Source organism: Periplaneta americana, chromosome 3, assembly GCF_040183065.1.
Source record: "Periplaneta americana isolate PAMFEO1 chromosome 3, P.americana_PAMFEO1_priV1, whole genome shotgun sequence".
NCBI classification, from domain to species: Eukaryota; Metazoa; Arthropoda; class Insecta; order Blattodea; family Blattidae; genus Periplaneta; species Periplaneta americana.
This window is the reverse complement of record NC_091119.1, coordinates 42,785,273-42,810,628: the sequence shown is the minus strand read 5'-3', so window position 1 is coordinate 42,810,628 and position 25,356 is coordinate 42,785,273. Positions and strand designations below refer to the sequence as shown.

Sequence of the window (25,356 nt, the reverse complement as noted above, 5' to 3'; positions counted from 1 at the left end):
AGACAGTGTGGCAATAACTGTACTTAGAAAACTCGGGTGTTAGAACAATGTACTCTTACCAGTATAATATAATGCCCTCACTCTTTTCTTCACCCATGCTGCCTCAAAAGACAAATTGTTAGCATCCGAAATTAAAATATACTTATAAGTTATATCTTGAGTTTGTTTTACCCATTTTCAATGTTCTGGAACACACAATTGCAAAGAGAAAAGCCCTAAATTCATAATTTGAGAGCCAGTGTTGTTTCTGTATCACTACATCTCGCCAAAAAAATTGTAATGTTGTACATTTTTTACTTGTTCCACATCTTAAAGCTTCAGTGCTAATATAAGATCTATGGAATACAATAAATGAAATGAAAAAAAAAAAACTATACTCACTTGTTATGTTAAGCCTGAACATTTAAGGTCAGCAGAGATCGAAAAATTCGGGTATCAGGATCCAAAAGTTTCACTTCCTGTAGAAAATACGTATTTTGATTCAAAGGTGCAACTATTTTTGGCAAAATCAATTATTTACCAGGAGGACATGTTACAATTTTTAAATTATATGTTGCCTTGAGTTATAGTCAGTGAATCAGATAATAGCTCGTTTTCCTCTTGACATTTAGATTATTTATTAGATCATTAGAAATTCCTAACTTGCATATTCCGAAAAGAAATTTAGTATTAGATTCTACTAAAGTTTCAACTATTAAGTTTATTACCCACGTGACTTCTCTATTTCCCAAAGTGGCAAAACGCAATCATATGATAATGACACAGTCTACTATATACAGTCACGAAGCTTGAGCTTTGAGGGCGCTAGACTGTGACGGTACTATTTTGCATTGCCTGTAATGAGGCAATATTAGCAATCCTAGTGGTGAGCAACTATCTAATGTTTGCATATTTACTACGTATTGAGCTTCGCGACTGTATATACTAGACTGTGATAATGATATAACAGGCTACTTACCACACTTTACTTGTAGGTACACGCCATAAACTTGCCTGCAATCATTGACGTCACCAGCATCTGATAATTGGGGATGGTGGGGGGGGGGGAGAGAGACCAGACAGTCATCCACATCAGACCTGCGTACTTTTTGGTTCTGCATTACTCCTAATTGAAATCATAATATACACCAGGAAGTATTTTTTTTCTGCCTTGATTTATTTTTATTTTGTCGTAATTTTACAATCTCCTTTGGTTCACCTACACTACGATTCAGATTGAAATAGAGATAAATCTTACTACTTACTACTTTAATAACTGCTATTTATTTGCAATGACTTGACATGCTGTTATACTGCATGAATAACTTTGTTAACTTGTTAATACAATACTAACATTGCCCTGTGTAATGATAAAAGGAAAAAATACTGTTTTTAGTCTCAAACATTTCCGAACACATACTTCCTTGCATCATTCTTGGAAATAAAAATGTTACAACCTTCTTGTTGTTATTAATCTCATCCAGTACTTGTTTGTGGATGTGACACACTGCTACAGAGTTGAACATTTTTTGAGTCATAGTTAACAGCAGGTAAGTCTTGAGTCTGCGTAGTGCACTGATGGTTTTCTCTGGCTCTCAGCTGGACGATGGACAGGTCAGTAGAAGTCAGACAAGATTTTCCATATATATGAATGGACACCTGACCCTTTCATCATTGACTTCAAGGTTTCTCTAGCATCATTTAAGCAACAAATCTTGTTCTTTCTGTAGTTCCACTCTTAATCATGATGTTTATTTTACGATAAGATGCTAACGCACCAATTTTTTATTTATTTTAGTAGGTTATTTTACGATGCTTTATCAACATCTTAGGTTATTTAGCATTTGAATGAGATGAAAGTGATAACGCCGGTGAAATGAGTCTGGGGTCCAACACCGAAAGTTACCCAGCATTTGCTCATATTGGGTTGAGGGAAAACCCAGGAAAAACCTCAACCAGGTAACTTTCCCCAACCGGGAATCGAACCCGGACCACCTGGTTTTGCAGCCAGACGTGCTAACCATTACTCCACACGTGTGGACACTAACATATCAAAATTTTCCCTTTTTATCAAAACATTTTCTGGAAGAACTTGTTTCTTTATGTCACACTGATTGAAAAATCGATTTTGAAGTCCCATCACAGGTGTGTCTATCACTTCAAAGTATTGTTGTTGATAGTATTCTTCATACAATTGATATGCATGTGATGTAGGCTGTTCGATCAAATTTTTGGTGGCTTCTTATGTCTTGGACATGTTAACGGTTTCCAACCAAGATCCTTAATCTTCTCATTTCATCCTTTTAAAATAGACTGAAACTTTCATTAGACCTAAGTTCGTTTAAACTATCAACAATGGTTCCAACAGATATAGTAAGACCTGCCATAGTATTTTTATTCCCCTGGAAAGACATGCTGAAGAGTTCAAGAATATCAATTACGAAGGAGCCAGTGTTCTACTCAGTCTGTTTGAAAATTACTGACATATCTTGATTTGCTGAAGTTTCTCCATCAACAAATCAAGATATGTCACAACATTTCTAAACACACTGAGTACACCACTGGCTCCTTCGTAACCATCTTCTGAGAGTTTACTTACTGTTTCAAAGACCAACTCATACTTCATCAGAATGTCCTTATGTGACCTTCGGTAGATCTGTCTTTGTGGAACAGATTTGTTTGATCCTGCAGTATTTCAACTGGTCCCTGGCCAGTGTTCTACTCAGTCTGTTTGAAAATTACTGACATATCTTGATTTGCTGAAGTTTCTCCATCAACAAATCAAGATATGTCACAACATTTCTAAACACATTGAGTACACCACTGGCTCCTTCGTAACCATCTTCTGAGAGTTTACTTACTGTTTCAAAAACCAACTCATACTTCATCAGAATGTCCTTATGTGACCTTCGGTAGATCTGTCTTTGTGGAACAGATTTGTTTGATCCTGCAGTATTTCAACTGGTCCCTGCACTACTTCCTCATGGATGTGGGTGAATACAGATTTAACTTTTGTCTTAGAAACTAGGATTCTCAACTGGCTGACTCATTTCATAGCACATTTTACTGTTCTAGATGAATTACAGCTCTCCTTCATGATGAAGTTACAGCAATGATCACCACAATGCACATAACTAACCAAAGGCTGTTTGTCAATATTATTACGACAGACTGAACACCTTTATTGACCCTACTCATACTTCCAACTCCATCATAAGCTTGTCCTCCCAAGATTTGCCAGCGGTAGTCATACTCTAATGACAGCATCACAAATGAGAGATGCTATGACTTCACCACTGCTAAAAACAATTTATAAAATCCCACAAAACAAGGTTAGGATGCACTACTCTATTCAAATCACCGTGTCTCCAATTCAGAAGGTATTTTTTTATTTTTTTACTGAGTAAATCAGTTTCCCTCAGAACTATTTATCGGAAAATTATTGGGGGGACGGGTTCCTTTGTCCTCCAGCCATGAAGCCCATGCCTGCAATAAAATATTTCAGTGCCTGAAAGGCTCTAATTTAACAATTTAAAATACATTATTCATAATACAGTATAACTAACTTTATTATATTAAAAAAATCATTTTATACATCAAAATTTAAACACAAACACATACAGTACATGACAATTATGGAGAAATTATTAAATATTTAACATAGATCCTCTTTTATTAATAAGTTACAAATTTATATACAATAATTAATTATAACGAGGGAGCCAAACAAAAAGAATAATATTTTAATTCACTTTTGCCAGTTTTACCAAATAAAAAATGTTAAGTAGAGAGGCGAGGAACAAGCTTCTAAATTATGTAAAGTTTAACAGGAATAAGATATAACAAAATGGGTGATGATTGTGAGAAATTGAAATTAATATTATTGCCTGTTACAGAAAACAGAGTGCTTTCTCATAGATGAACTTTTGGTTGACACATTTTCTTTCTTGCAATAATTATTATTCAAGAAAATGTTGATTGATACCCAGTGCCGGTGCATCCCTCATATTCAATGGTTCAGAGAATCCCCAGGAAAAACAAGGAAAACAATTTAATTGTTTAAATAAATTTATTTATAATTTACACTATCATCCTTTGTTTCTTGCTCACCTTTAATAAGTTTACTTGCAGCTCTGATGTATTTTTGTTGTATGAAAACCTATGAACTGCAGAGATCGAATATCTACATGCTTGTAAGCTTCCGAGGTTCAATTTCTCCTCTGAACCTCGCCAAGCCAGCTTCTGGACTTGGTGTGGGGCGAGAGGCAAGGGCAAATGCTGCATGGCAAACGTGTGGTTGTGCTGGTGTTTGGACCAGCGCAGGAGACACGTAGAAACAACATCGAATGACTGCTTGAAGTTCGTCGCGAGGAGACTGTCTGATAGCTGCAGTGATCTGCGCATGTGTTAGTAGTGGCTATGATTGCACACTTTCACTGTCTACAAATACTATTGTTGTGTAGTGCACATTATTCATAATGGAGCTTGATGTGGATAAATTAGTTGTTTTAGTACAGGAAAGATACGTTCTGTACAATTTTTGAAACAATATCACGACAATAATGTGATTTCTAAAATATATGAGAAATTGTAAATGAGATAAAAGCATCATGTGAATAATAATTAATTAATAAGAATAATTTGTTATAGGCCTACTTCTCTGCCCTATACTATCACTCATTATTGATTTAATATATTATTTTCCTTTATTGTGAGTCGTGAAGTAGTCATAAACATACAAAATGACGTTTGTGCACTACATTAGTACCATTTAATTTTAAGACTCTTTCAAAGAGTTTTAGGTGTAGGCGTCTTTAGGAAATAATAACCAAATACAATAGAATATCTCATATAGGCAGCCCTCTTTCATTGGCGCCATTTTCTAGCCTAGGCCAGTTTTCCAAAGCCACACAGTCAGCAGACCGTGTGAAGCTGTCGCAAGGCATTGTAAAGCAAAAGTCACGTCATGCCGTGCCATGTCTGATTCTGTGTGCACTCGGCCTAAGAAGCTACTATGAAGTACAGCTGTTTTCCTGTTACAACAATGACATTACTTATCTGTCCGATTCCACAGTCTTTCTCTGTATCATAACTTAAATACTCGGTCACAATATGATAACACGCTAGAAATACCACTCCACACATCATCTCTTTATTCTTCATCTTTCACTGTTGCTACTTCTCGTCACTGGAATTCTCTGCCGCCTGAAGTGAAGGGCTGCCAAACTTTAATTTCCTTTAAATGTAAATTAGAAAAATATCTTATGATGAGTTGCCAGACCTAATGCGTTGCAAATATTTCATGGAATGTGTTCCACTGTATTTATTTTTATATATATATTTTTTGTTTCTTATTTTCATTGTGTAATCATGTAAATCGTGTTTATTTATCACTTAACAACAATATGTATCCCACTGTGTTGTTTTTTTATTATTAATCTATTTTTTGTGTACATTTCATTCAATTGGCGGTTTCTGGTTTAATTATGTAAATCCTACTTAATTGTAATCTAATACTAATATGTATACTAATGTGTTTATTTTTATTTCTACTGTGTACATTTTTTTATTGAATTATCGGCTTACTTACTTACTTACTTACAAATGGCTTTTAAGGAACCCGAAGGTTCATTGCCGCCCTCACATAAGCCCGCCAGCGGTCCCTATCCTGTGCAAGATTAATCCAGTCTCTATCATCATACCCCACCTCCCTCAAATCCATTTTAATATTATCCTCCCATCTACGTCTTGGCCTCCCTAAAGGTCTTTTTCCTTCCGGTCTCCCAACTAACACTCTATATGCATTTCTGGATTCGCCCATACGTGCTACATGCCCTGCCCATCTCAAACGTCTGGATTTAATGTTCTTAATTATGTCAGGTGAAGAATACAATGCGTGCAGTTCTGTGTTGTGTAACTTTCTCCATTCTCCTGTAACTTCATCCCGCTTAGCCCCAAATATTTTCCTAAGCACCTTATTCTCAAACACCCTGAACCTATGTTCCTCTCTCAGAGTGAGAGTCCAAGTTTCACAACCATATAGAACAACCGGTAATATAACTGTTTTATAAATTCTAACTTTCAGATTTTTAGACAGCAGACTGGATGATAAGAGCTTCTCAACCGAATAATAACAGGCATTTCCCATATTTATTCTGCGTTTAATTTCCTCCCGAGTGTCATTTATATTTGTTACTGTTGCTCCAAGATATTTCAATTTTTCCACCTCTTCGAAGGATAAATCTCCAATTTTTATATTTCCATTTTGTACAATATTCTGGTCACGAGACATAATCATATACTTTGTCTTTTCGGGATTTACTTCCAAACCGATCGCTCTACTTGCTTCAAGTAAAATTTCCGTGTTTTCCCTAATCGTTTGTGTATTTTCTCCTAACATATTCACGTCATCCGCATAGACAAGAAGCTGATGTAACCCGTTCAATTCCAAACCCTGCCTGTTATCCTGAACTTTCCTAATGGTATATTCTAGTACGAAGTTAAAAAGTAAAGGTGATAGTGCATCTCCCTGCTTTAGCCCGCAGTTAATTGGAAAAGCATCAGATAGAAACTGACCTATACGGACTCTGCTGTATGTTTCACTGAGACACATTTTAATTAATCGAACTAGTTTCTTGGGAATACCAAATTCAATAAGAATATCATATAATACTTCCCTCTTAACCGAGTCATATGCCTTTTTGAAATCTATGAATAACTGATGTACTGTACCCTTGAATTATCGGCTTCTGTTTTTATGTGATTCGTATTTGATTCTAACAACATTAATATGTACTCCACTATGTTTATTTTTATTTTATGAGGTAAATTTTTATGTAACTACCTCTTTTGATCTCATTATGTACCTAAATTGTATCAGTATGTAATTACTTAATTCTGATCCAGTTTTATGTTCAACTATGTAAACAAGTTTTAATCCTGGTTGAGTGTAAGAGAAGGCCTTAACTCTGCCAGGTTAAATAAAGCCATTATTATTATTATTATTATTATTATTATTATTATTATTATTATTATTATTATTATTATTATGTTTTAAAAATCAAGGAAGTGGATCTCTCAGCTACACTGTGCCTGACAAGGTTAAATATATATATTTTACTTGAACTGTTGCCTACTAACATTAGTATGACGTCAGAACTGTATTGTATTATTGTATTAATGAACTTACGTAGTGTTTTCTCGATTGTTTGCAACAAGATATTAAAAATGCTCTATTCGCTGCAAGTCTGCTGAAAAATATTTCTGCTGTTGACTGTTGATGCGATATCAATGCCAACTCTAGGGAAAAAGGCAGAATCTCCTGCTGATGGAGATAGAGCTGGTGTGAAAGTCACTGAAATAATGCACTACTACATCAAAGGTACTGACGTGCAGTACCCATACTTATAATTCCCTATAGGCTGAGAGCCTAGTCACAAGAAAGATTTTTGGTGGTGCACCAAAAATTTGAAAACATTGCATTCTGCAATACTGAATATTAAGAACATTCAGATGTTATAAATGTTTGTGTAGATGACTGAACAGACACTTCCAACTGGCAACGCAGTATACTTCAAATCAGGGTGCGTATTGTGTAGAGGGAGAGAGCAGATGATGATGATAAGGGGTGGTTATCGCTTCTGCTTTCTGTCACAGATTCCCTGTTTTATGTTCGTCAGTTTCTCTGGAGCCTTTACTTGTAGTGCATTGTATGTGTGTTTTGAGTGTTGCGTATTGTTTTTAATGGCGAAATCTACACCAGTAAAAACAAGAAAGAAGACATCTGTCAGGGCGGAGAATATTTTTGGTAGGTACCCCAAAAGAATTGGATAACAAAATACTCCCGACCTAGCGAGATGTAATAAGGTATTATCTCTTCACTTGCATAAAATTAAAAGGTGAAGGAAGTAAAGAACCTGCAGTGTGTATAAAGGAGAAAAAATTGTAAATAAAGTAGTGAGTACATGGAAACACTCTTCGATCCCTATCATTTCCATGATAACAATAACAGATATAATATTAAATTATTATAATAAAGTTAGGAATTTATTAAAAACAAAAAAAGCAGACAATCTAATGAATCTAAACTGGACTGTATGAGACGCAACAGCCTAAGACTATTTGATATTGCAACATGCAAATGCCTTGACTTTGCGAACTGCAAATGTGAAAAGTCGCGAAAAATACCATAAAAAGAAAAAAAATTCCTGGTCGATCAACGGACATGTAGAAAAATCGCGATTGAAAGTCTGGACAATGTAGTAACAAACAAAAAACTGCAAAAACAAGAGGAAAGAAGATCCATGAAACGTAAATGAAAAGAAGAGCTGCCAACTATTTCTCCAGAGTGTACCATACAATAGAGCAGCTCATCGGAAGAAAATAATTATTCGGATTCGTATTTCACTTGGAAATATCCTCTGGAACACGCGTTTTAGAAGCACGAAGAGTTTTGGCAAGGAGAAGTAAATGAAAGACTATTCCCAAGTTTCTAGTACCAGAATTAAACTTCATGGCTAAGAAGTAGGTATGGACTTGATTGACTGGAACAAGTGCAGTGTCACGGAGCCATCAGTGATAGCTCGTATAAAAATTTAGGATCTTCTGAAAATACTGACAACAAATTGATGTTTCTCGTTTCCCTTGCCACACACAGGCCATTGAAAGACTAGTAAAAGTGGTCAGTGATGCTGCTTCTTCTGTATGTGGCTATGATGCAAGAGATGCATACATTCGTTCCAAGCTTCGTTCAAGGAAAGAATTATCTAGGTATGACAAGAAAAGTGAGTATTTTTCATCTAGCCTGGAGTAACACTGACAATAGAAAGCAAGCCAATAAATGGGTGGGTGAGCAGGCAGAATTCGACAGCAGCCACCTCCCTGTGATGACTTCTGGGTTGTTACAGCCTGAAAATATTGTTAAGAGTTTTGTTTAGTTATCTGGCTACTTGATAACATTAAAATTTTTAAAGTAACAGAAAATATAAAAAAAAAAATGAATACCGGTATTACAGTTTACAGCAAGCAAAAAGCTGCGAAATTATTTAAATATATATTTAGATAAAATTCTTAAACTTTAAAGCTAATGCGCCTCGGCTAGAAATCTTCGTATGAGATCCAAATTTGGTAGAGACAATACTTAACCCATAAGACAACTTTTTAGACCTCCACTTTTTTTTATTTCTTAAAAAAATATTTAACCACAGATTTCGTTATACCCTATTGCACATACCGGTACGCCTTTTAGTAGATAGGTAGACAAACATAAATAGATTTTTTTCCTGGACCAAAGAAAGGAGTGCTTTCCTACATAGTGCAATATATTGATGATACCATCGGGTTGCGTGATGATTTCGTTTGAAAATAATAATATCTGAGAAACTCAACGGTCGGGTATATAAGAAATCAAGGTATTTGGGGCGTCTAGGGTGGGTTTATAGCTTCCCCAGTGATCACATCTTGTCTTTATAGTGGTGTAGTACAATTTTGAGGTTATTTTCAATGATTTAAATATGTATTTTCTTTCGTGTGTTATGTGTAGCGGGATCGAAGATTCACCAAACATTTGATTCAAATATGCGTACATCAACAGTTTACATAACTATAGTATACGTAATAGCCTCATATTTCACAGGATAACGTAAGTGTACTGCCGCATTTCGTATTTTGTTTTTCATACGCCAACTTTTTTTTTGTTATATAATCATACGGCTTAATAACCTGTGAGTAAAGCGTATTAATAACATAATAAACTAGCCTATATGAAGTAAATTTTGTATCAATTTCGGTCTGTGTACAAAAATTATTATAGATTGCGCTATATGTAATGTCACATGTCAACTGGCGAACTGGCACAGGCACACGCCTACTGGGAGGTTAACGAACTATTCAGTTTGTGCATTGTGCTGGAGGGCGTTAGATCATGGATGGAAGACCGAAACTTGTCGATGAGCCAGCTTGGCAGAAATTGCAACAATATTATGAAAATAATGGAAGTAAAATTAATATATATGAACTAATGAAAGCTAATCCAAACCGCTTCAACAATTTTAGGTGAGTATAATGGTTACTTGTGATTCTCATAGGAGGTAATTCTTACCCTTGAAATGACCTTAAGGTTACCCAAGACATTGTATATCTAATAATATTGTTATTATAAAACACATTCATTTTTTATCATACAATTTGACTGTATATTTTCAGTTATTATTATTATAAATCAACGTAATGTGAAGTAATCCTTCTGCATATGATTGAGAATCAAGTTTTGTATGGAATGACATTTCAGAATTAAAAATAAGTGATGACAGATTGTTTAATAAAAAAGTTTGGAAATGTTTGTTATATAATTTATTTATGTTGCCTATACGAATTACAGCAAATTAAATATACGTGATATTATGAATCAAGCTTATTTATGTTAATATTTCTGTAAATTATGTAAAACGGATTTAAAAATATGTCACATTTTGTGTTCTTTTTAGGCTTGTATTAATATGAAATATTAATTTTTGGTCTTTAGTTTGACCCTCACTACGCCTCAAGATGGAGAAATCTTAATAGACTACTCCAAAAACCGCATAACTGAGGAAGTATTCTCTCTTCTTGTTGATCTGGTAGGTACTAAAATTATATTATAGCTATATTCTTTTTTTGGAATTATAATCGACAAACCCAAATTTCCTGTTGTAGAAACGAGCACCTCTTTGGCATTCATGACACTTGAAATAAAATTAAAAACAAGAATAAAGTCCACTGTTGTGGAATAAGGGTAATTTCACACATTCCGGTTGCAACCAGATGGTATGATAAATGTAGTAACAAATGTAAAAGCATTGTAGTTTTTACACATGCTGGTCGCCAGTGACTTCTCGTGGGGCCACCAGACATACTAAGAATTTTTATCTCGAAAAGGAAGCAAAAACGAGCAAATTAAACATTTTGTTTGAAATATCTCAAAGAATAACCCCCTGAAATTAATGACATTACTTACGGTTCACCCTATTACATTTTAAACATTTCAGGCCAGAGCACGGAAAGTGGAAGCTGCGAGAGACTCTATGTTTAAAGCAGAGAAGATCAACTTTACAGAAAATCGAGCAGTGTTGCATGTGGCACTCCGTAATCGCAGTAATACACCGATTCTTCTTGATGGCAAAGATGTGATGCCTGATGTGAACGCTGTGCTAGCCCATATGAAGGAATTCACAGAGGAGGTAAGTTGTTGACTTTAACAATAATAACCATGAAAGTGTAAGCTGATTTTTTCAATTATACATAGGGTGAATCACAACATTAAATTGGGCCTTAAGAGGCTTATTTTTGAGGTTATTTTGAGATTTACATACAAATGTAGGCTATAAACGAGTATTATACGAGAAATAGTTACTACAATGTTGTTTTTTGTAGAGAAAAAAATTCTGCGTCTATTTATGAACCATATCACAAACATGGACTCTAAGTGAAAAATGTTTCATGAGACAGTTGATCAAGTGGAATACATGGAATTAGCCCCTTTTCTGTTACTACACAGTAAAAGGAAGCTGCTGTTTTGGTACAAGATAAAATACAATAACTTTAACAGTGCACAGTTGCTGATGTGCAGATAATATTAATAAGGATACTTAAAGGTTGGGCCAAAAATCACTGTCCATTATATTTTCGTACATCATTGATATATTACTGAAGATGATCTGGGACACTTTCTACGCACAGCATCTGGATCTAAATAAATTTCTTTGAAAGCCTTTTCAATGATTGCTTTCAAATCCTCAACTGTTGTTGGAATAGGTACTCACTTTTGGCTATCTTGTATTATGCAATAAAAAATTTAAAATGTAATATTTGAGAACATATCTATGAACTCACTAAATTAGTGCGCAGGAATAGATGTTAACTGTCTTAATTTGCGAAATACCCACTTTGTTGTATAAAACAATTATGAATTTTTATGTTTTCTAGGTCCTTTCAAAACGCTGGAAAGGCTATACAGGTAAAGCCATTGAAGATGTTGTAAATATTGGAATAGGAGGCTCTGATCTGGTAAGTTGAAATTCATAGCCACAACATTATCACCAGACAGCAGATTTTCGACTCTAACACAGCGACAAGATGTCACACCCCTTGGCGTACAGAGGGAGTGTAGCAATGAACTCATTGACCTCCCTGCTATTGACGTATACCTAACGTTCAGTATCGGGACCGAAAATCTGCTGTCTGATTATGAAAACTCGTATATACAGTAATGTGCAAATTAATCCGAACACGACATATTTTTACATTTTCTGTCATTGTTGGCCTCACAGCTGCTCATACCACTTTAATTGACATCTGTAGTATGTGTAATTCCATTGTTGAAGGTCTGTCGTTATTATTTTTTTTATAATATGTGACATTTTGCCTGTCGTTTTGTATTTATAAGCATTTCAGTTGTGTTGAAGACTTAATACTGCAATCCTGTGTACATTCTGTTGTCTTCACAAATGGATACAACTCCACGAAAACGGTCTAAAATTATAACATTAGCAAAGCATTCTTCTATGACACAGAGGCAAATTGCTGCAGAATGTCACATCGGTTTGGCTACTGTTAATTCGATCATAAAATGATACAGGGAGACTGGATCCATCACACCCCAGATAAAAGGAAACTGTGGCCGGAAAAGGAAGACTTCACCTGCAGATGATCGTTTAATTGTCAGGAAAAGTAAATTAAATGCTAGACTACAGTAACTGCTGTCGACTTAACCCGCGAGTTAATGGCTACCACTGGGGCGAATATTCACGTCACAACAGTGCAGCATAGGCTTTTGGAAGCTGGACGAAGGGCTCGTAAGCCTATTAAGAAGCAACTGCTAACACCTGTTATGTGCAAAAAACGCTTAATGTGGGCAAAATTACATCACCACTGGACAGTGTATGACTGGAAGAATGTACTTTTTTCCGATGAGTCTCATTTCGAGGTCCACGGCCACCGTGTTTCTTATGTACGGAAAGGATCCGAAAAAGTAACAGCAGTTCATCTCCAACAAGCACCCAAATACCCCCCTAAAGTAATGTTTTGGGGTTGTTTTACACATGAAGGGCCTGGAGCATTAATACCTATCAAGGGAATGATGAATTCTGACAAATATATTCACTTATTGGAAACCAGAATCGTACCCCAGCTGTAAAAATCATTTCCAGATGGCAGAGGTGTGTTCCAACAAGACCTGGCACCATGCCATACATCTCGAAAAACTACAGAATTCTTCAACAAGAAGAATATTCAGGTACTCCCCTGGCCAGGCAACTCACCTGACATCAACCCCATTGAGAACTTGTGGTCAATTTGCAAAAGAAGAATGCAAAAAATGGATTGTTCTACAAAGGAGAAGATGATTTCTGCCCTCATTGGTGTATGGTTTCGCGAAGAAGAAATGAAGAATATTTGTGGGAAATTAGTGGAATCCATGCCAAATCGTCTCAGAGCTGTTATTAGGAACAAGGGAGTCCACATAGATTACTGAGGTATGTCTTAGATCCTTTTTTTTATCCCGTTTGAGTGTTTTTGCATAAGTAATTACGTTGTTCAGATTAATTTGCATGCTACTGTATAAAGTGGGTAACATAATTAGTCAGAGATATAAACATTAGATATTTGTTTGATAGTTGTTTTATATCTACTGCTGATTAGAACTTGACTAATGGCCATTCTATTAAGTTTGAAACTACATTTGGATACAAAAAAGTATATCTTCGTCTTGTAAATACATTATATTTCAGATCATTATTTTTAAGAGAGTAGGAATAAATCACAATAATTGTGTTTTGGCATTTTTAAGGGCCCTCTTATGGTGACAGAAGCTTTGAAACCATATGCAGCAGGACTGAAGGTTCATTTTGTGTCAAATATTGATGGAACTCATATGGCTGAAACATTGAAGAAGCTGAATCCAGAAACTGTTCTGTTTATTATAGCATCAAAGACATTTACAACACAGGAAACAATAACAAATGCAACGTCAGCAAAAGAATGGTTTCTGGCAGCTGCAAAGGATGTAAGTGAAAATGATTTGTGTAAGTTATTCATACTAGGCAGCAGTAACATCGAATTTTATAAACGATAAATATTAAAGGGTAACATCCAGCTTAAATATATGAAAACTACGTCATTTTATTGTTTTAAGTATTTCAAGTCGCCTTCACTGAATTAAGTTGAAAATTGACGAAGTTATTATTCACATCTTCATTTACAAGAACCACTACTTGGATTAAAAGAAAATTGTCGTATTTTAAATTTTCGAAATTTTGTAATTTTTTTTTTTTTTTTTGTACAACCAATCACAACAATCCTAGTTCTCACAATTTTAAAAATATTTTAAATCTTTTTGTCCGGTCTAGTGCAGAAGGTTATGGCAACAACGTGAATCAATATCATAAATATATTTCCACTGTAAGTAGTAATTTTTTATTTATTTTTAATTTTCCTAAAAGTTGTCACGCAAAAATATTTTTTCTTTTTTTTTTCTATTAATAATAAAACAATTGTACATATATACAATAACCAAGCACAATTTCATGCAATTATTATTATATTTAATAGTTTTAGAGTTATAAGGGAAATGGTTTGAAAAGTTTAAGTTTTGGAGATCGAGCTACAAACTTACCAACTGGTAAGAACTCTCGGAAACTAATCCAGATATTTAGAAAATATTTTCACAGACAAAAAAAAAAAAAAAAAAAAAAAAAAAAAAAAAAAAAAAAAAAATCGATTTTGGGGGGGGGGGGCGATCAGTTAAGTTGAATGTTTCCCCTTATTTATATAGAAAATACATAAAGCTTACATTGTCGTTATTATTTCATTTCACAAATTTGTGACAGTTGTCAAAACAATAATCAGATCATTTTTTATTTTATAAGGGTTATTAATTTTTTTTTTTTTTTTTTTTTTTTTTTTTTTTTTTTTTTAACTGTCTATGCTTATAAGTTACTCTTCCAACCCTACACCAACCCTTATGGGTCTCATTAGAATATAAAGTTTTCTGTTTGCGACCTCCCTTTGTAAGATTTTTTCGCCCTTCAAATCTGTTGCGTGCAAATCTCAATCCAGTAGCTAGAATGGTAATTACTAGAGATGTTGCTGAATATTTTCTCTTGCTTACTCTGTATTAAAACTTCTCTGTTACAGCCATCAGCAGTTGCCAAGCATTTTGTGGCCTTATCAACCAATGGACCAAAAGTGAAGGAATTCGGTATAGATGAACGCAACATGTTTGGCTTCTGGGATTGGGTAGGCGGTCGCTATTCTCTGTGGTCAGCCATTGGACTTTCAATCTCTCTGTATGTTGGTTTTGACAATTTCCAGAAGCTGCTGGAAGGAGCTCATTACATGGATCAACATTTCTTAAGTGCTCCACTTGAAAAGAATGTAAGTGTTTGGAGTATTTAAGAAAAAGCGACATTTATGTACTGTATGCATCTTCTTGTAATGATATTCAAATCTTCCATCCTTTTTCTTTCAATAGTAGGTACTATTCCCCAAGTGTTCCCTTCTAGGAATTGTAAACTCTTTGGTGCCATAGCATAGGCCGTCTACAGCACACCAGTATGATGGAACAGTGGTAGAATGCCAGCAGGGGAAACAAGAGTATCTCCTGAAAACCTACTATCGAACACTGATAAGACACTGAATTCACATTTTGGAAGTCTCAGGTTCAAATCCAAGGGCCAACTAATCTATTCGGGGTCCTCAGTGGTTTCCTCGACCATAAAATAAGGAATCAAGTTATTTATGAAGATAAATGCTGGATTCCTTCCCATTTCCAATGTCTATGGGTAATGTTTTGCAAAACATTAATCCTTGCCGATTATATTCGGTAGACATGTCTGCAGATATGTGCACTAGATGGCATAGTGTTCTCAGACATGCCAAAAGAAGGCAACAATCCAAAGCTATGGAAAACCATTGATGAATTCCCAATATGCTAAGTCAATTTAAGAGAGCAGTGCATTATGATAAAAAATGATTGAAAAAATTTTAGTTTTATCCTTTAAATTGCAGAAATTTTATTCTAAAAAAATGTAACATTTTAAAATTCCTTTTCAGAACGAAAAGTTACATTTGTTCAAATTAAATTTCTGCACAATTAAGAGACAAAAATAAAACTCTTTCAATCATTTATTATCATAATAAATACACTGCTCTTTTAAATTAACTGAGCATATTGGGAATTAAATCAATGACTTTCCGAAAACACACTATGAAATGTTTCATGTAAAACAATTTTTATCTCGAAAAGGAAGCAAAAACGAGCAAAATTGTATTGAACTTTTTTTGTTTGAAATATCTCAAAGAATAACCCCTGAAATTAATGACATTACGTACAGTTCACCCTGTTTGTCATTGTCATTACTGCTGCTGAACATCGCTATAGTTCACCTGTGAATTCCCTTTGGGTAAGTATAGACCTGGTATTTGCAAGACTATTTTAGAACTTCGACAGACAGGCTATGCCTACTGGTTTCAACTTTTGATCAGAATACTGATGTGACAAAGATTTAAAAATCCGTATCACTGGAACATTTGGTGACTTGCAATCTTATATCACATTCCAAATATGAAACAAAATGTTCTTAAAGTAAGAATGCAACAAAGAACTACTCCTTATTGGTAATTGAGTGTATCAGATTCTCATTTTACGTTTAATGGTTTATGTAATTTATGAGAAGATTCACATTTCGGTATCACTAAGTAATTTTGAAAACATTTCTTTTTTCTGAAATTAAAAAAAATTAGCCTATCACTTAATTCTTGCAACATACGCACGAGTTTAGTTTTTTAAGTTTTAAAGTTCCATTTAACAGTTTTTAGATTCAGTAGAATTCACATATGGACATATGGTGGACGACAGCATTGAAATAAAAAAAAAAAAAAAAAATTTGAAGGAAAAAATAAAGTCCGAAGCCAAGTAATAATATAAATTTCTGTGTACATGGAGTGTACTTATGTTCCAGGCTCCTGTTATTTTGGCTCTCTTGGGTATTTGGTACAGCAATTTCTATGGGGCAGAAACACATGCCTTGTTGCCTTACGACCAATACCTGCATCGATTTGCAGCATACTTCCAGCAGGGTGACATGGAATCCAATGGAAAGTGAGTGTTCTTCGAGTAATGCAATTGAAAACATTATTACAAAAAAACACATGTCAGCTGTTTCCGTACAACTGTTGTTTATCCTTGTGGTTATTGCATCTGACGTATGTCATTTTTTGAGTCTATAAACATTTGAAATAGTAGCAAATGTGTCCTTAACTCAGTTTCATTAAAAATGACTAGGGCTGTTTTTGTAATAATGTCTTCAATTGTGCAGGATTTTCTCTGGTGTATGTTACTGAAGTTTAAGTTTGTTCTGAATAGAAAACATTGACCGAGATTGAGGACGGAGGATACTGAAGCACAGCAGAGGTCATGATGAAATTTTTCTGGAATCAAAACTGTAATCTTGGAATGTAGGCTTTCATGGCCGGCATCATAAGGATCGATGTTATCCGGGCTAAAGGGCCGTGGTCTGTTGGAGCTGTTGCTACCATACGACCACTGGTGCGGACCACGGTGACAACGGCAAACCATGATCCATCCTGACCTTAAATACCGTAAGGCACCCAGTCACAGTCCCAGTTGTTCCCAGCGCGCTAAGGAGATCTTTGCACTCCCGTGTGCCACACCACTGATGATGTCTGCCAGAGTAGCAGACGAAATGTATGGTAGCAACAGCTCCAACACACCACAGCCCTTTTATCCCAGATAACATCGATCCCAAAACTGTAATGTTTGATCTTTTCTCACATCTGTTCATGGTAGAGCATCAGTGAATCACAACAAAACTCTGTTCAGCTTAAGAATGTAAATGCATATGGCATAGATTTTCATGATCAGCTGTCTGTCACAGCACAGCCACAAAATCATTCTGCAGTGAAACTATGTAACGCGATACTAAATACACTATAATTATCACGCAGTTGTTGTTACAGTTGTGATTAGTTATATTGTAATTTATAAGATATAAGTAGAGACCACAGATTTTTGGTCCCCGCTTGGGCTTTTCCGAGATTTTTCCCCAACTGCAAGGCAAATGTCAGGTAATCTATGGTGAATCTTCGGCCTCATCTCACTATCATCAATCCTATCGACGCTGAATAACCTAGTAGTTGATACAGCGTCGTTAAATAACCAAGTAAAAAAAATATATACTTCTAAATAGAGTCCATAATACCGAAGTCTATTACTGAAAGGGAGAAAATGATATCTGTTGTTTGTGTGATAGATATGTGACACGGAGTGGCGATAGAGTAACTTACAACACCGGTCCAATTGTCTGGGGAGAACCAGGGACAAACGGACAGCATGCGTTTTATCAGCTCATTCATCAGGGTACAAGACTCATTCCAGCAGACTTCATTGCTCCTGCTCAAACACACAATCCCATTCGAGATGGCCTTCATCATAAGGTATGTAACATGACATTACTTGCTTTCCAAAGTTCCGTGATTTGTCTCAATTTGTCCAGAAAATTACAGAAAGAGGTGTTGTCAAGTAGGCTGTGATCATCTCCATTAAATTCTTCCTGTTCGCCAATTCATCATCTCCTCTGATATCATAAGCTTTTTTTAAAGGTTCAGTGGAGGGGCCAAATGATGGGAAATTAGAGAATCCATAGACCACTTACGTTTTTTTTTTTTCAAATGTTTACTTGTTATCATGATTACAACATGCTGTTGTCTTTGCAAGTGTATTTTATTCTTGTTCAGAGATCTGCTAGTCTTTTCATTGAATTGCAAATGAACAGATTTATAACTCGCTGCCTTGCATTATTGCATTAGTATTTCAGCTAGGTATGAAACACAAAGATTTGCCAAGCCACGTGGTTATATTTCTTTCCAAAAATATTCCTTATGTATAGGAAGATATTATCCCCAAGTTGTAGAAATGAACTTTCAGTACAATTATTTTCTTTCTTTCTTTTTTTACACACTGAATAAAACTAAATAAAACACTGCCTTAATATTGAAAATTAGACCCAAACACATTATATGAAGGGTCCATGGAAAGAACATGCCAAGTCATTTTTCTTAAAATTTTCAGGGGAGCATTTCTTAACTTTAATAGACTGCTAAGACAATATTAACTTACATATCATTTAGTTTAAGGTAAAATGTTACAACACAAGCTTTTTGTTATTCTGATTTACTGATTAACTTACGAGCCAGCAGATGGCAGCGAAAAACAAAAATTAAAAAGAAAGTGATTTAGCATATTCTTTCCGTGGATCTTCATGTGACATTTTATTCCAAGTAGTTTAAGGAATTGATTCTCTAAATGTGCGTCAAACTTAATAGACTTAATTCATTAGCAATTCATAAATGTCTGAACTTGGAGATACAGTTGAGTTATACGTTCCTAGTACTTCAAATCCATTCATGTCAAAGTCAAAGTTGGAGAAACTAATGTCAAAAGTAACTTCTGCAATTTATTGAACAATTGTAAAAGCACATCACAAGTCTTTATTATAAACTTAAATTGGTGAAAAAGTCACGGAAATTCTATAAAATTCGCTTTGTTTTCACTAGTAAATTGTTTAAGGTTCCATATTTTCAAAAGTGACTATTTTACGTAGCTGTATACAAAACATATTGCTTAGAAAGAGAATATTATTGCATATACTGTATTTACTCGATTATAAGACTCACCTTTTTTGGTAAAATCAATCCTCGAAACTGAGATGAGTGTTACATTCGAAAGGAGTGCTGCATCTCCAATGTGTTAAGATGCTAACAAAAACAGCCTCCTCTGGGAGAGGATGACAATCAAACAGATTGCAATGATGATTCGGATGTGAACTTGGACATAGTGATAGTGACTTCAGTTTCTGAAGATGGAAATGGAACAGAATGTTACGGATAGACAAAAATATGAGTGCATAGATACATTCGCCAGCAACATTTTTTCTTTTATTCTCAAAATTAGATGCGTGCTATATATGATGCTGTGTTATAATCAAGTAAATATGGTATTTTGTGGAAGATCCTAAATAGCAAGAAAACTGTTTCTTTCCACCATTGCTTCACATTAATAGTTAAATAATTAATTACCTGCACCCATACGTGTCAGTTGTACAGTTACGTTTGCACGTACTTTACACCAACCTGAATAGTCTTGACATCCAATCTGTTCAAGCACAATGTAAAGTAAAGCATTTTCACGAACGTGTGTTTTCAGATTCTGATGGCCAACTTCTTAGCTCAGACAGAAGCTTTGATGAAGGGGAAGACTAAGGAGGAGGCCAGAGCCGAGCTGGAGAAATCAGGGCTGTCTGGTGACACCCTGGAGAAGATCTTGCCACACAAAGTATTTGAAGGGAACAGACCAACCAATTCCATTGTCGTTAAGAGGGTCACTCCTTTCACACTCGGGGCTCTTATTGGTATGTAAAAACAACTTTAATGAGTTTTGCACGATTTACTTGTGCTCTTACTAGTTGAAGGGAACGGAACATGCTCATATTCTTCCAGCAATAAATACGTCAATAAATTGCGCATGAAACTACATTTTCACGGCTAGTACAAACGATGTAAAAATGCACAAGCAAACCAGATAAACCAAAAACAAGTACGATACAAGAAACAAAGTAACTCTTAACCCAAATTTGTAAACTTAAACATATAGCAATACAGTGGATTTCAGCTCATGTATAAATCCAGGGAAATGAAATTGCTGATACTCTAGCAAAAAAGGGTACAACTCTTTCCAAAACCAACAAAATTCTGGTTGATGGAAGAGTGGAACCGAGAAAAATTCTCGGTTCCACACTTCCATCATACAGTTCAAAAAGATTGGAAAGCACGACTGCTAATGGCTTCATTGCCAAATGCAAGGCACTAGACAACAACAACAACAACTCTTCCATCATCATATGATGACGCAGAATTTCTGCACTGAAATATCATATGTACTTAGGTACATCGTAATATAAAATTTTGGATGCCCAAGAAATAAAGTCACTTTTTAGGAGAAAGGCTCTGCAGATTTATAAAACTACAACTCAAAATGACACCAAAGATAAACAGTGGGCTAAAATACAAAAAGAATGGATAGTCAATAAACAAAAACCACGGAAAGAAGCAGTAGCAACATTGAGACTGATGACAGGTCATGATTGTCTAGCAGCACACCTCTGCAAAATAAAGATCTTCATTTCTGAGGAGTGTATTCTCTGTCAACAGCCAGAGACAACAATGAATGTCGACCTCCACCTTACCTGCAGGAACTTTGATGCAAAACAACAGCAGACAGCCGACTTAGCCAAATTGTACTGGACAGCAAGATTCCAAATGAACTACTAGATGATTTCAGTTGGAAGGCCATTAGAAGGAGAAGACAATAATTAACACATCACTCTAAATGGCAACAACGATGATTATGAATTCAAATATGAAACCGTTGAAACCCCTGAAACTCAAAATAAAATTAGTATTGGCATTTTTATATCCTCTTTCTGATTCTCCATGATTCTTAAAAATTAATATTCCATCATTGTTTTCATTCCAGTATTGTACGAGCACAAGATATTCACTCAGGGAGTCATCTGGGATATCAATTCTTACGACCAATGGGGGTAAGTTTGACAATGTTATCTAACTATTTCCATTAAAACTTCATCCTTTTTCATAATTAGACCATACATACTCATAAGTTTTCTTTCAAATGTTCTGGTCTTGTTTTCGTTATTTTTGCCAGTATTAATCATTCAGACTTTGCATGAATGTTCTAATGTAGGTTTCATTTTATTGAGTTTTTACTTTTTCATTACATATAATGAGAAAATACAGTGCTATGCTTCAAAAATCGATTTCGAGGTTTTTTTTTGCAGAAACGTTTTCAGTATCCCTGCACTAAACCAAAAAGTAGTTTTCAGTATGATGTTAGTACAGCAATTTGTCCTAACTATTCGATGGAATTTGTTCATATTCAGTATCCGCAAGTAAATTCATCTATAAAGTATAATCATTTTTTACTAAAATACAATTAACTAGTCTTTACTTAAAACGAATAATGAGTAACAAATTATTGAAAATTGGCTCTAAAGATTTCATTCTTTTTTCAGTTCGTAGAATTATGCACACAATAGAATTAAAAGTGTATTTGACCATATGTTTATATTAAAATATCTGGTAATATGATTGTATTATTGCTAGACGGTATTTTCACTATTTTATCTCCCTCGTGTCCTGTAATAATTTTAATTCAACTGTAAGATTATTATTCTTTAATAATTATGAAATAAAATTTTCAAGCCAAATCAGGTTATTAAAAAATACATACAGAAAGTATGTAACACTTTAACAGCTGGTATAATTTATGTCGCAAAAGAAAGAAAATTCTAAAATTAGAAGTCACACACATTATTGGAGAGGGGGGGGGGGGCTAGGAAAATTTTATAAAAATTTGATGCACATTTATTTGCCAAAATGATTGGTCTGATTTATATATGATGATGATGATTATGATTCTGAATTCTTCATTTATATAATTTTTTTGTATGGCAAGTAACTCTTTTCTTTCTTGCTTTTCTTTAGAGTTGAACTCGGCAAACAACTGGCAAAAGCCATTGAACCAGAACTTGCAGACAAGAACCCAGTGAATACCCACGATCCGTCAACAAACGGTCTCATCAATTTCATTAAAAAGACAGCCTGTCCTTGCTAAATAAGACGTCAGCAACAGCACAACGCGTAGTGGCGAATGTTTGTGGCCTCACTGAGATGGTTATTGGAGTCAGCATGTTACAAAAATGGTGAAGGAAGCCAATTTAGTTGTATGTGTTCAGCAATACAGTAACCATAAATACAGTTAATCGGAAGATTTGAAACAGAATGTACAATACTCACTGGAGACCTGAAGATAGAGTCTATTTTGAAACAGAGGCATTTATTACTTTATGAATTGAAGACCTCCCCGGAAAAAGGATGTAACATCAAATTAATGAAACATGCGACTTAGATGGAAAAAGTAATTTTGAAATATTCATTTATAACAATAAATGACTGCATCCAATAGGTGAATAAACTTGTATCTTTTATTAGTGAAATGGTTCTGTTAGTAAATATAAGCCTAACGAAATATGCCCCTGAAATTATTTATTTTCTTTTCTCCTGAAACGTGCATTATGGATTTGTTGGTTACATCCTTATTTCAGGAAGGTCTTCAATAATTGTAGAAAGATGAAAAACAAAATGCTCCCTGTAAAGTGACAGAACAGATTTTATTTTTATAAAACGGTTTATTCCTCACATCTGGAAACTTGAGTATTTTTTTTATGTAAACTACAGTACCTCATTGCACTTGGTCTGTTACAGTTTCATGACTGCATTAATGCCTAAAATAAGGAACGAATATTCTTCTGGCGACACTGAACTTAAAATAAAGAGGAAATAACTTTAGACCATGAACCACTGTCAATGTACATTATTAAATCAGAGCATTAACATTTTGTGTCGTTCTGATTTGGTGCAATTGTATCTTTGGTACTTTTCAAAATGGCATTTTATACTTACAACCCTTTAGATTCTTATTGTCTTTATATTTACTCTCAGCTCGCACTTTATGTCCCAAATTTTCATTTGTAATAGCAGTATATTTAATTTCTTCAGGTCTCTTGTCATTATATATAAAAATCGTTTAGAAACAATATCCGTACCCTGTATTCAAATCATGAATGTACTTAGTGTACGCATTTCAAGTGGTAGTATAATCACTTGTAATGAGGAGGCTTATTCTAATTATGTGACAATACTCTTACAATTCAAGCAATCTACATGCACTTCAGAAACAGGTTATTACATTTTGTGCCATGTTGTACTTCTGTTGAATTATATGCAATAATTTATGATTGTTACTGTTACTTTTTAAAGACTTTAATTATATTACTTGTATGTAATGGTGCATATTGCATTGTTGATTCTATTAATTAAAATTACATCTCATTTGGAGTGCAACAATTTTTTCTTAACAATCCAAACTCCTTTACTCCTACAACAAAATGCACATGTTTCATGTACTGTCTTCGTGCTACGAGTTGGTGAAAACTTCAGTCAACTTACTTGGCTATGAGGAAACGAAGTATATAAGACTTAATAGATTCCGCATCTTTGGTGCTTCTGTCACTATGACTATTATATTCTCATTTTTCGAAATTATGGACTATTATATGTCCATGATAATCGCCTGTTACTGTTCCTGCCTTTTATACTAACATCTCTCAACAAAGCCATTAGACTCTCCCAGATGAACAACAGTGATTCTGTTGGATGCATTTACGATAATAAAAATCTCCCGTTACGTCTTTAAGCTGCCAGCACTTAAACGTTAAATTGGGGTCTACCCATGTCTCGTCCAGGTGCGAAATTGGTTTATCCTCTTCCCTAAGCTTTATTATTTTGTGTAGGTATCTTCACCTCCAATTTACAAGGTTTTCCCTTTCCATTAAACATTTTCTTCTCGATGCACATTTCTTTCACCTGATACCCACCCATTTCCTTCATTATTCGTCTTAAGGTTGTCGTCTTCCTTTTGAAATCATTTTATTCTGTCTTGTAACACAGGCAATAGATTCTTGCAGCTTGGTACTACTTTCGTTCAAATAAAAATTATGGTTTTTTTCTTTCTTTCTTTTCTTTTTATTTTTTTATTTTGCATACTATGGCTTTTTTTTTCTTTGACCAGCCAGAGGCCATTTACCGAAGTTATCTTTGTTTTCCTGTTTTCTTTTGTTTCCTTTTACTTAAACTAATACAAACACAACACCCATGCCCGAGGCGGGACTCGAACCCACAGCCCTTCGGAGCAAGCGGTAGAGACAGTCCGTGCCTCTAGCGCTTGCGCCACCCAGGCCGGCATTTGAAGAGTAAGTTTTCAACCATCTACACATAGCAATTTTATTATTGATATTATTGACTGAGCTACCCAGGTACTATACCAAACGCCGGCTCAATTTTCTCCTTATATCCATATATCTCAAGTGGGTTGACAAATTGTCAGAGCTCAGCATTGAGTGCACACTGTTACTGATTCAAAACCACAAATTTAAGACACACTCAATGCTCGACTCTGACAATTTGTCAACCCACTTGAGGTATGTGTATACTCGTATAAGGGAAAAATTGAGCTGAGATCTGGTATAGTTCCTGGGTAACTCAGTTGTTAGAGCGTTAGCGCGCTCAGTCAAAGGTCCCAGGTTCGATACTCTTCAAATTATTCAAGATTAGTATTGTTTGTAATAGAAGTTTAATACTGGCATTATTTTATATAAATCTAAACAAATATGTGTATATGCAGATGAT

The 25,356-nt window shown here is 34.9% G+C and overlaps 1 protein-coding gene across 1 annotated transcript; it reads left to right on the top strand.

Moving 5' to 3' along the window:
• The first annotated feature begins 9,833 nt into the window (after nt 1-9,833).
• Nucleotides 9,834-24,006, top strand: Pgi (glucose-6-phosphate isomerase). The gene is made up of 11 exons (XM_069820395.1): nt 9,834-10,032; nt 10,502-10,595; nt 11,004-11,195; nt 11,941-12,021; nt 13,802-14,017; nt 15,148-15,387; nt 16,974-17,113; nt 18,285-18,468; nt 20,237-20,441; nt 21,566-21,632; nt 22,594-24,006. The coding sequence occupies exons 1-11, from the start codon at nt 9,902-9,904 to the stop codon at nt 22,721-22,723; spliced, it is 1,680 nt and encodes a 559-aa protein (XP_069676496.1). The 5' UTR covers nt 9,834-9,901; the 3' UTR covers nt 22,724-24,006.
• Nucleotides 24,007-25,356: the final 1,350 nt, after the last annotated feature.

Excerpts from the sequence above, each read along its gene's own strand:
- Pgi (XM_069820395.1), top strand. The coding sequence starts at position 9,902 with ATGGATGGAAGACCGAAACTTGTCGATGAGCCAGCTTGGCAGAAATTG. Across the intron at positions 14,018-15,147 it reads TTCTGGCAGCTGCAAAGGAT|CCATCAGCAGTTGCCAAGCA; the intron begins GTAAGTGAAAAT and ends TCTCTGTTACAG. Across the intron at positions 15,388-16,973 it reads GTGCTCCACTTGAAAAGAAT|GCTCCTGTTATTTTGGCTCT; the intron begins GTAAGTGTTTGG and ends CTTATGTTCCAG.